A 12,207-nucleotide genomic window follows, 5' to 3' on the forward strand; every position below is an offset into this window, starting at 1 on the left:
CAATGTCAATAAACCACAGTGGTCAGTTTAATCATGCAAACAGACCCAAACTCTGGGGAGGGCAGCAGACTAGTATGCACAAACCACGAGTCAAACTATGAGACAGCGTTATGTTCAAACCAAACCAACATGGACAAAAGATCTGAAAATCATGTGATGTGTCAATTGATGGAAGTGTGGAAGATCATCTGGTTATTGTATTTCTCTCCCTCATTGACAGATGACATGGATTTTGGTTTAATAGGCCTTCGTTTAAAGTGCCTTAACCTCTTTTTCTGCCCTGTGCACTTGATGCTTCTCATGAGGAGTGAACTGAAGAGGGCTATGATGAGCTGCACAGATCCAGAGGTTGACACCCCTGCAAAGCTCTGACATAACATGGCTCTCCTCTTTTCTGCAGAGAAGCAGGACCAGCCAGTTTTCTTCTAATCCTGCAGCAACAACATGTAAAATTACCTGATAGAGAGGCATGCAGATGCTATCAATCCATTCCAGCTGCAATCGTGGCAGTTCATCTTTCCTGTTCCGATCAAAAATAGCCTGAATGCGGTGGGGGGAGGAGGGAATATGTCACACTTTATTACTCTAGAGTATTTTACAGATGCTGCATTACCCAATACTTTGGATCTCGGATCAAATTGTTACAAACTGAACACTTTGAAAACCATAATCAATCTTTACACACATTTCCTTGTCTTTTGTCTTGGATGAAAAATAAACCATTTATACTCTGGCCCTGTTTATGGCACATGTAAGTTTAATTTATTTGACTGCTATACCATGTAATTCCTTAATGTCAAACAAATATACCATATTGTTGGCATTCGTGTTGCAGGGGAAAGATGGGGGCCGGGGGAGATGATAAAGACATGAAAAGCCGCTCCCACCTATTCCCTTCTTCCTGGAGGGAGCTGTGCAGAGCGATCCTTTATGTCGCTACTCAAACACAGATGTATACAGGTCAACGGGACGTACTCCTCAGGTGGGATTGCACTGTGGCTGAATGAGCCACAGTGTAGCATGTGAACTGCCCAAGGCAGAGAAACGCTCAGAGTCAACCGCTGAAACAGCTTAAGAGTCGCTGCAATGGGCAGGCCCTCTGGCAAGGGTAGGCACGGCTGGGCACCTGCCAAGGGCACCCACTCAGGATGGCTCCTTGGGATGCTTTTCCTCTTTGCCCCATGGCAACCTGCTTGTTCACCAGCCTCCTTCTGGTCTGGACAAAGTGCTGGTGAGGAGCAGCAGATGCTGCCTCCTGCCGGCTGTCGGCCTGTCAAGCAAGCGAAGGGTGGCCATAATAAGAAAGAGGAGGAGGAGCAGGAGCAGCTGGTGACCAGGGTGGTGAGAAGGCAGATTCTCTATTATGGAGATAGCTTGCCCAAGGACCCACAAAAACCTGAAGCTTGCACTGATCTTGCTACTGCCCCACCTGAGGCTCAGTGCACCCTACGTAGGCTTGGAGAGAATTCTACCATTGCCAGTTCCTGCACAGAATGACCTGATCAGCACCTTACTGAGTGGATCAGAACATGGGCATCCAGCTGATTTTGCATTTTTCTGTATGCTGTGATATTACTTCTTAGCAGTTGGACAATTCAGAATGCACGCGGCTATTATTTTGACAGAAAACACACAATTAACTGTGCCTTAAATATACATAGTTATATGCATCTTAAAATACATATGTAAATATAGAATGGCATCTTTTAAGGGAAGCTGAATTGAATTTTGACCCTTAACTGTGTAGGAGTTCAGGGATTAGCAAATAATTTGCATGGAAAGGTAAGAGCTTCCTGAAGAGAACTGTATCTATTTTTATACAGGCTGTTTGTAGAATTCTCCCTGATAAGGGATCCCTCTTATTCGACATACTGTGCTTCCTCTTAGGCAAGCTCCAAGCAGAGAGCAGGCTAAAACACACCTCACCCTGTGGGAATAACAGCCCCTCGATTTATTATGCACTGCAGCTTCTCATTGCATTTGCTCAGCTGCAGTATGGGAGGACCTGGACACAGTATTAGCCTTGCTAGCTAACACCTCTTCTTCAGATGTGGCTTAGCATCACTTTATACAGTCCGCAGAAATGTATGATAAGTTCCTCTTGGACTGGACGACTTCAGGCTGAAGGTGGGGTTGCAGCTTCCAGTGCCCCTTCAGGCTTTTACACATTTATGTAAAGCTGCTGGGGAAAGTCAACCACAGTTTTAGGCTAAAAGGTAATTTATTAATAAGATGTATAAAGGGCTCTGTATCTAAAAGAAGATTCCTGAGGGATGACCAGTAAAGATAAAAAAATCTAAAAACAGATGAATAAAAATATTCAAAATCCAGTTATTTTATAAATAAAAAATAAAACCATGGTTCATCACTCCAAAGACCGAACCATGTTATCACCTGCCTGACATCACCTGGAAGAGTATTCCAGAGGGAGGGAGGCAGTATACTAAACATTGGCCCTGTTTAGGGACTTGAAATGGACCCAAGGTCCACGCAGAACAGTCAGGAACAGAGCTGGAATGAGAGGGTGACCCATGAGGCGTGGAGCCCAAATCTTCCATTTGGAACCCCAAGTCTCTGGGAGGCTGCCTGTCCCCCCAACCCTGCTGTCCATGGGCACTTGCTAAGATGGAAGTACAGGGGCCCTGGTAAGTACCTAGCACTGTCTCAGACAAAGAGTGACTCATCGAGGCCATCCAAGGCCATCCGTATGTGGATGACATTTCTCATTTCCACCTGTGAAACCCAGGGAGGATGTGGAACTCTTAGACAAGTTTTTGGATACCATCTGGTATGAATACAGTGATAAAAGCCAGTATGTATCCATTTATTTACAGTGTAAATAACCTGTGTTTACAGTGTTTTCTTGTTTTGTAATATGATTGTTTCCAAAATGAGTGATTAACTTACCGAAGGTGTGAGTTTGAGCTCAGATCGTTCTCTGTCTCCTTGTTCAAAGAACTCACTTGTTACCAGTTCAGCTACCTAAAGCACATATATTATCAATCAGCTTAATACTGTTTGTTCAGAGCAATGCACTTCCTGACTAACGCTTTGATTAAGACAGACATACTTGATTTAACAACATACCCAATTCTGAATATATGGTTGCTTGGAATTCTTAATGAATCAGCTAGAATAGGGTAGCTATTTTAGAGGATACAAGAAGTTAAACCATACAGAACACTAAGACACATCACTAGAATAAGCTCCCAAATCATTTAGAGGTTGTCAAGAGTGTTAGACCAGACAGAGGTGTTCTGAAGGAAGTGGGCATACCTGGGGAACCTGGATGTGCACCCCGACTCTCTGTTGATTCACACCAAGCCTTTCTCACATTGGATCACTTCTGATCTGTTTAACCTCTGCAGCACTGACACCACTGGGGTCCTCAGGTCTGCCCATTTTTGCACAGAATGTATGAGAATTTAGTTTTTGTTCCCAAATCATGTGAACATGCCCCATCTGCAACCCCAAGTACAAACATGAACAGCAATGCTTTTCTCCAATAATTTTTTATAGATTCCTAAGTTCAAAAACGAACATTTTTCAAAAAATCCAAATGTTGACATATGGAGTTTTCATAATATGCACGTTATTATATTTTTATCAATAAGGGAGGCATGCACTCCTGAAAAAGATGCATGGAAAGGCATTTTCCCATTCAAAATATGTACCTTCCCAATTTGAATGAGCCAAAGGCCAGTTCAAAAATGAAAATAGGGGGAAGTCAAAGCAAGTTCTGAAATAACGTTGCAGCATGTAGGTAAGCTCAAAAAAAAAAAAAAAAAAAAAAAAGCTGGATCACCATCCCTACAATTATACTATGCATGTGCAAAAGTTGCTTTCCCCCGTTTTTTGCCCTAATCATTTTTAAGTGTTTTGCATGTATGGAAGTAAAATGCTGTTAATGGATGGAAGTGGATTTCTATCAATTTTACTTCATGAATTCATGCCAATACTATGTGCATGCCATATTTTCATGAAAATCCCGTCTTGGGAATTAAAAAGGGAATGGAAGAGCCATGATGCCTGGAAGTCCTTACTTGCTCGTTGAGATGTAGATGGAAGAAGGGGACTATTGTTCCATGCAGGGAAATAACTCAAACATCAGAAAAATAATTTGCAAAGTACTGGTGACTTCTGAGAATAAAATATAGGTTGCTGCTGAAGCTTTCTTCATAGTCAGCCGATCCCTGCCAAGTGCTGCCATCTTATGCTTCCACTGCCCTGCGTGGCAGCTGGTCATGTGGCCAGTCAGCCTCTTGGTGTGCATGGAGTCCGCACACGGGTAAGCCTCCGGCATGGCATTTCTTTCAGGGAAGAGCGACAGCTTAGTGAATGGCACACCTGCTCCGCATGCAGGAGGTCTAGGCTCAGGCCCCGGCACCTCTCACTAGGGCTTGGCACGACCCACGCCTTGAACATTCTGGAGAGTTTCAGCCGGTCAGGGAAGATGGTTCTGAGTGAAAGAGACCAAGGGTTCGACTTCCTCATGAGGCACATTTCTGTGCTTTCACGGACCATCTCTGCTGCAGTCTTGTGATGATGAGGAGGCAAACTACACAAGGAGGACCGATCCACCCGGTGGGCTGCCATGCACAACAAAGGACCACTGCTTGTTGTAAGCCCTGTGCTGCAGCAGTTTCAAGCTGCCTGCAGATGGCAGCTTGATTGAGAGGTGACCTGTAACACAACCTCATTTAATAAAAAATAACCTAGATTTTAAAAAGGATTTTGCCTACTTCAGCTTTGACTTCAACAATTGTTCACATAAACAATATATCTTGGTTGCACATGAACATCTAATTATGTCTCAAGATTGTTTTAACACTTTTGAAATATTTTATCTATTTCATTGATTCAATTGGCCTTCGAGATGGGTTAAGGCTATAAATCTTAATGAAAAAAACCTAAGGATTCATGTGAGTAACTTCTGGAAATAGGCAATGCTCTTCTACAAAGTTAATCTTAATGGATATTCAGGTTGTGCTGCTTCAATATGCTTACTTTTTTCAAGGAAGTGCTATTATTTTGCAAAGAGCTCGAAGAAATGGCTAGGCTCAAGCAACAAGTGAAATCAACATAACAGAGCCCTTGACTATCGATAGTCTTGCTGTCTCACTAACATGTTGTGCACATGTGCACAGTATGTGACCTTGGTTGAAGGCGGTATGAAAGATCACACTCTAGTTAAAATGGCAAGTCCCTCTGGAGTCGTAACACAATAGTTTTATCGTCTACTGGATCAAGGCTAGCCTAGTCCCCATCCTACATGCCCCCTGAAGAGAAGACATCACGCCCTGGTTGGCTCCAGCTTTGTTCTCCTTGACAGCTTTTTCTTTTGCTGACATTAAGAGTCTTTCTGCGTTTCTATGCAAGTCTTCTGTTGTGTGCCTGGGATTCCTCACTCACAATACTCTATAGGACATTAACCTCCTCCAGGGCCTCATCAGTTGTTTGCAATCATTTCCACAGCTTTTCTTTTAGTCTGAGGGAAATATTGTGTTATCTGTGAATGGTGGAATGAAATGCTGGTGTGTTCGTGCAATGCTACTATACCACAGTGGTTGTGTAATGGAACATATAGGAAGGCAGAGAAAGAGAAGGCCTCAAAAACCATTTTATTTTTGCAAAGAAAGCAGTAGCCTCAGTAAAGTAGCAGATAAAAAGCTGCATGGGGGTTTAAATCCAATGTCAGGCTAGTACGTGTCTGCTAGCCCCGTGGGAGTTTCTCCCTCTCTCTTCCACCCAGCTGCTCTCCAAACTGTCCCAAAATCTACTCTAAGGTGCTCCTCATTCGTACAGAGCAGATTTTGAAGCCGCCTGGTGGTGTCAGGAATTGCCCCCTCCTGCTTCCGCTGTCAGAAGTAGTTCTGTCAATTCAATGGCACTGTTGTATACAACCCGTAGACTGGGATTTATTTTATTTTATTTTTATGCGTGGGGAAATGAGGTGGTAGAATTCTGAGGTGCCATATAAATCCAGAGATGGGCAAGTATGTGGGCTTCAAAGCTGTTCTCCTTCTCCATGGGACCCATGGGGGGAGCACCCTCCCCGCGACAGCTATGCCATCTATGCTGCTGCAGACATGTGGCAGTGCACCAGTGATGTCAGCAAAAAGCCACCCATTCTCATCTGAGAGAAGGAGCATGGAGAGTGCATCTTGCTGGGAAGCAAAACTGCGCTCCCACGAAGCAACATTAATGCACCATGGAATGCAAATACGGAAGGACACAATTTTAAAATGGGTAATCTAAAAAGACAAATAGAAATACAGCTCTTCCGATAGAGAGATTGTGACACCTACAGGAAGCCACTAAATATTCCTTCATGGGGATATTAACTATTTGGTATAGTTATTAATAATGCTAGCCATCATTGAGGATTTTAGATAGCATGTATTAAATAACAAGACTCTATGAGCTGGAGGCTAAATTGAATGTTTTCTAAATGTTTAACCTTTTCTAAATGTTGTACTAAACAGCCTTCTGGTAGCTTTGGCAAGATTTCCTGTGCTTTGTCTAGCCATCCCTAGAAACTATCTTAAGTAACAACATGGAAGTAGAGATCTGAGCAATTGCCTCCAAAGATCCAAGCTAGGCACTTGCCTTTAATGTCTTCTAATAAGAGCAAACCTTAAGAGCCATCTACAAAATAATCAGGTACTCCAAGTATCTTTGAAATATCTCTTCTTGATATGAAGTGGAAAAATTAATCCTGAGGTTGCAATTCTGGAATCAAATGTCCTTCCATATTGCTTGGTGCCATCAAACAAGCAGAAACAACAAAAAGACTGGGCAATAAACCAGACCTAGCAGAAAATCTGTGCCATTTTTAAATGCAGCAGTACTGTTGTAAATCGATTGCCAGATTTGGCCTGTTCTGTGTCAGGCTCCTGGGAAAACCGTTGCATCAGTACCTCCTCTTTCTTGCCCTGCTATTAATCATGACTTGCCTGTCTTGAAATCTCCCACGGTTTGGTCGCTGCTCCAAGGTCACAGGCTGTCATTAGCATTGATCTGAAAAACAGAAATGAACAATGCAGACTGAACAAACCTTTGTTGCTTTTCTAAACAAATTCACCCTGGATACATAATTTGTTCTAAATCATCAGGATTAGCACCTTCTTCCCTTATAGAAGGGACGGCACACTTTGGAATCTCAATAGTCAGCACTGTTTTTATGTCATTAAATATAGGAAGGCTAATACATTATAGATAATCAGATAATGAATTTTCAATGCTATCCGTTGTGTGTTACAAAGGAAACATGTATCATTGCAGACTAACTACTAATTTTGCTGCACTTTGACTAATAAAGTCATATTTATAATATACAGGGCAGCTGGGTTTTTGACATGATGTAAGAAAAGGAGTTATGACACAATAAATACAGATTGGGCTAATCTATTTGCCTACTTATAAGTGACTACTGTGGTAAGAGAAAAACTATAACCATGAGAGGCATTCCAGACAGTGTTTAAGCAGTTTCTATGGTTCCTCTGCAGTAAAAATTCAGGATTTACTGTAAGGATTACATTGTAGTTTAATACCTGGCTACAATTATGTTTTATAAGTGTTGGGAGAAAGAAACTATTCAGCTGGAGAAAGCATTTATGTACAGTACATGATGCATATAAAACTGTGAGAAAGCCCAAACGAACAGCCAGGACACTGGAAATAAAGAAGCAGCAAATATATTGCTCTGGCTCTAAAATCAGGGACGAGTGAAATGACATGGAAAAATAGGAAATGACCCCACACCTCGCTGAAGTGCAAAAGGCTGAAGAATCTTTCCTGTCACATGAATAGCTCTTTTCAGAGCGATGTGTGTGCCACGTAGGAGGGCCTGGGGGCATTCTTGCTTCTGGGCATCCCTGAAGCCTTTACTCTTTCCTGGGTTTCCCGCTGGGTGCAGAGAAGGCGGTGAGCTCTGCAGAACTGTGGGGACTGCAGCGGTCAGGCTGAGTGGCTGTGCCTGGTCAGGCCCTGGGGCTGGCATAAGGGCTGCCTGAGGAAGCAGCCAGAGAGGACCCCCTCCTGGACACGGGCAGTTCTCTCACTTAGCATGGGCTTGAGCTAACTGTTCCCTGCAAATATGTGTGGGAAAGCTCAGAAATGCTGTGTGGCGAGTAGGCGGGGAAGCGTCTCTGGGCAGGAGATGCCTACCCTTCCTTCCTGTCGCTTTCCGTCCCCTTTTCTTGCAACTCCCCCACATAAGCCGCTCCCCACCACTACCCTATGGAAATCCAGTGAGACATTTGCAAGGGCAAATAAGATGTTGTAGATGTAGGTGCAGGAGGGAAAGGTTAACACAGCTATTTCATTTCCTTGCCTGTACCTTGCTATTTCTCCACTGAAAACTGCACCACGAGAGACAGTCGCTTTCTTGTTATAACAACGTTGGCCATTCTAATGTGTGATGGAGACTAAGGCTTAGATGAGTCTTGTCTTAGGGCAAAACACCTTGGACAGTTCCTCCCCCGCCTCCCGTTTAGAGCCCATTACTTTCATGCAGTCGTTCCTTGTGCATGTTTCTAATGCTCTGGCGGCTTGATAAGTCTGCTTAGTTTGGTGGCATAATTGGCCTGTGGGCTGATGCATGCATCACCTTTGCTAGAGAGATTCCTTCCATGATGGCCCGGAAAGAGTCCGATATCCTGGAAAATTCTGAATGGGAAAAACCAGTAGGGGAGATGTAGTCTACGATCAGCACGAATGGTGCATGCGAAAGGGCAACAGAAGCGGGCCTTGGACCTGCGAGAGAGGGGGCCACCTATCTGAGAAGAAGGCACTGGGAAAGAAGGCGATAATGAGAGCTGCAGGCACTTGCAAGGTTGCTTTCAGCTCTGCTGTGTGGCACCAGGCATGCTGTTGTGCCGTCTATCCCTGCTTACCATCGATGTGTGTCTCTGGAAACAAACCCAGGTATTACAGGAATGCCACCAGTCTCCAGCAACCTCTCTTTTCAAAGGAAACCAAAACTGTTCCTGGAAATTCTCACCATGGGGTGTGGTGGGGATAGCTATAACAACACCACAGGCATGCTTATCAAGGCAGCAACCATGGAAATCATATGATGACTCTCCAGGCTCTTTCCAATGGCTGCTAAGAGCATCTGGCAGAGGCTTGGGACTTTGATCGCCATCTCTGTGGTAGACACTTTTAAGCACTGCAGTCGGGGGTGCTGCAGGGCACTTGCAAAATTCTGGGGCTGGGGCCATGGGAAGAAAATCTGTGCAAAAGCTGCATCTTCTCATATATGCAAATGCAGAAATAATTACTTGGATTTATGTAAACATTACAGGCCATGAAGTGAGCCAATTAATTACTCATCCAAATCACTTCAAATGAAATAAAAATTTCTATCAATTTGCCCCCCCACCACCCTAGATCATCTCAAATAATAGTTCCTCTTCAATTAAAATTAATTTGCAATGATGTGAAAAATGCAAAAAAGAAAGTGGCTGGTAAGTTTTTTCATGAGCCCTTTGTCTTCGTGTGTCTCTCTTTTTCTCATGCACACACATGCCTACCTATTGAAAAACGCCAACTTTTGCATCAAAATTTGGAAAGCTTTTGAAAATTTGCTAATCCAAAACCAAGTTAAGAGCAAACCAGTTATTTTTTTCAGTTTCTACCCCAATCCTGCTTCATAATGACACAAATTAGTTTATAATTCCATGGGAGGAAGGGGTCACAATGATGGGTGAGTAGAGAGAGAACTGCCGATTAGCACAGAAGAAAGTGAACAGGGAAGAAAATTCAGAAGGAAAGCAGAAAGGAAGGTTGGCAAGAAGGAGATGGCAGAGAGGGGTGGAGATGAGAAGGAGTGGGCTAGGACTGGGAAGCATGAAAGAGAAACAGGAAGCCCCCGCCCCCCAAAAAAGCAAAAAGGAAAGAAGAGGCAGGGAATGGAAAGAAGCATGGCTTGTTTTCTTTCCTCTTCCTGCTCAGGGTGGTCTCTCCACAGGCTGGGGACTTGTGACACTCATTGTAAACAGCTATACACAGAGAAGTCCTAAGTAGGGAATACTAGGAAGTCCCACACTTGGGTCACTTCTGTGTGCCAAAATCCAGGCACAGAGCACTGCAGAGACCGGAAAACTGCCCCACCCCATGCAATTAAACTTAGGCGGTGAGGGGAAGCTTTAATTGGCACACTAGCCTGGTTAGCCAATAGCACTTCATCCAAGAGAAAGTTCTCACTTACCGGAATATCTCTCGCTGACTTTTAACTGTCCAATTGTAGTCACCCTTGTTGACAAGTTCAAAAAACTCATTCCTCTTCCTACAAAAAAACAGTAGGAGGAAATGCATTTCTTACATTTGGTCATATTTTTTCTATGAGGAGGTCACACAGTTCTCCAAATATAGAAGTCTCTTCATAAAGTTCTGCATGGCCTATATCTCTCTATAAATTAGTAGGATTCCCACCATTGCAGGTACCAGTGGAGATCAGTCTGTCTCTGCTCCAGCCTACTCAAATTAAAATTATAATTGCAAGATCATTTTACAGCAGGCCATCAATTTCATGGTCTCCTGATTATGCACTGAGAACAACCAGGCAATAAATGATGGAGCCTCATTACTCTATTTTTATAGAAGGATCAAGTGTATTTTAAAAAGTATTTGCATGTTAGAAATAGGTGAGGTTGCCAGTTCCCCATCTTTGACCCTTAGTCATGTGCTAATAATCATAGCTGATCAATTTCAACGTGTGAAATTTGATTTTTTTATTGCTATGCATTAAAACCAAACTAAATGTAAAAGTCACCTGATAACCAAAAACATGAAGCCTACTTAAAAGAACCCATATATGAAGCAACTGTTAGGAAGAACCTGTGTAGGAGAGCAGATCAAGTGTTGGGCTTAAGCTGGAGAAACTCGAGTTCAAATCCCTGCTCAGCCAGGAATCTCATTCTTCATGGAAGGGTACTATTGAATAGATCTTTGTATGCCATCTTTGAGAAAAGGTTGGATACACGTGGGAGTATTAATAAGAATATAATGAGAATACTTGCCATGTGACTTCTTTTTCAAATCAAAGTGACTTAAAATGGTTGCTGATTTTTTCTGATTTGTGGTTATGAAAACTTATTTAATCTAGAGATAAAACTGTTCTAAAACATTGCATATTTGCAGAAAAAAACATACACTTTCTTAAATATATTTGGGCTCAGTCTCTAGAAAAGATAGAAACTCTCTGCTCATGTGATGAAAAGCCACAAAATGTAGTTGGTTTGCACATCCATTCACAACAGAGTTGTTAGAGACACAGAGAGCTGATGACATTGTCTTCCATTTGCAACCTTTCCTATGTTATCCTGCCACTTCTTTTGCCTTTTCTTTTACTACAGAAAATCCATTAAAGAGAAAAAGACAAAATACTTGTACAATGTCTTCTGATTGGTAGGTAAGAGCCTTTATCTAGAAACACTCTAGGTGTTTCTTTGCTAATGTTAGAAACCTTTGAGCCAATACAAGGGAGTTGGGTATGCTTGATTTTAAAGGAAATAAATCAAATAATAACTGAAACCTGGTGGAATGGAGAGCAAGTAGGACACAATCATATCTGAATGCAAACTCAATAATCCTAGAGAAATCTATTGTAAGAAGCATTTAATAAATAAAGCAGAACTTATTGATAAATCATTGAGTCCAGATGGCACCCATCTGGAACACAAATCTGAAATTGCTCATCTTCTAACACAAAATATGTAACATGTCCCTAAAATCACCCTCTATATCAGAAGACTGGAAAGTGGCCAGTGTAGCAGCTATTTTAAGGAGGGTTCTAGGAAATTACAATCTGATTAGCTTAACATCTGCTCTGGGTAACTGGCAGAAAGCATGATCAAAAACAAATTTAGCAGTTATGGGATACAAGGAGAAGTCTTCGTATATAACTGGTAAGAACAGAAATAGAAGAACAGGAATAAGTGACCATTGATGCTCAGTATAAAGAAGAGTAAAGTGATGCTTAAGATGGTTTGAGATTCAGGAGAGTCGAAAGGAAGTACTTCTGCACATGGTGCCTCGTTTAACTATGGAACTTGCTACCACAGAATAGAGCAAGATATTACATGGTGCAGCATTACATGTGTTTCAGGCAAGTACTGACAAGAGGGTTATGTCCTGTAGACTGTCTTTCAGTCTGCCACAGCAGAAGGCAATGACCTAGAAGAGCCATAAGGCAAGTGCTAT

At 42.5% G+C, this 12,207-nt stretch overlaps 1 protein-coding gene across 1 annotated transcript in view; it reads right to left on the reverse strand.

Annotated features, from left to right (window-relative positions):
* The window catches only part of PDE11A (phosphodiesterase 11A), a 194,144-nt gene that overhangs the window by 15,425 nt on the left and 166,512 nt on the right, over window positions 1-12,207 (reverse strand). The window contains exons 16-19 of the mRNA XM_044427065.1: window positions 10,214-10,291; window positions 6,957-7,020; window positions 2,908-2,982; window positions 457-540 (exon numbers count right to left, since the gene is read on the reverse strand). Coding sequence (XP_044283000.1) covers window positions 457-540; window positions 2,908-2,982; window positions 6,957-7,020; window positions 10,214-10,291 — 301 coding nt within the window. The remainder of the gene's footprint in view (window positions 1-456; window positions 541-2,907; window positions 2,983-6,956; window positions 7,021-10,213; window positions 10,292-12,207) is intronic.

The sequence above is a fragment of the Varanus komodoensis genome, unplaced genomic scaffold (genome assembly GCF_004798865.1).
Source record: "Varanus komodoensis strain SLA01 unplaced genomic scaffold, ASM479886v1 scaffold18_1, whole genome shotgun sequence".
NCBI lineage: Eukaryota > Metazoa > Chordata > Lepidosauria > Squamata > Varanidae > Varanus > Varanus komodoensis.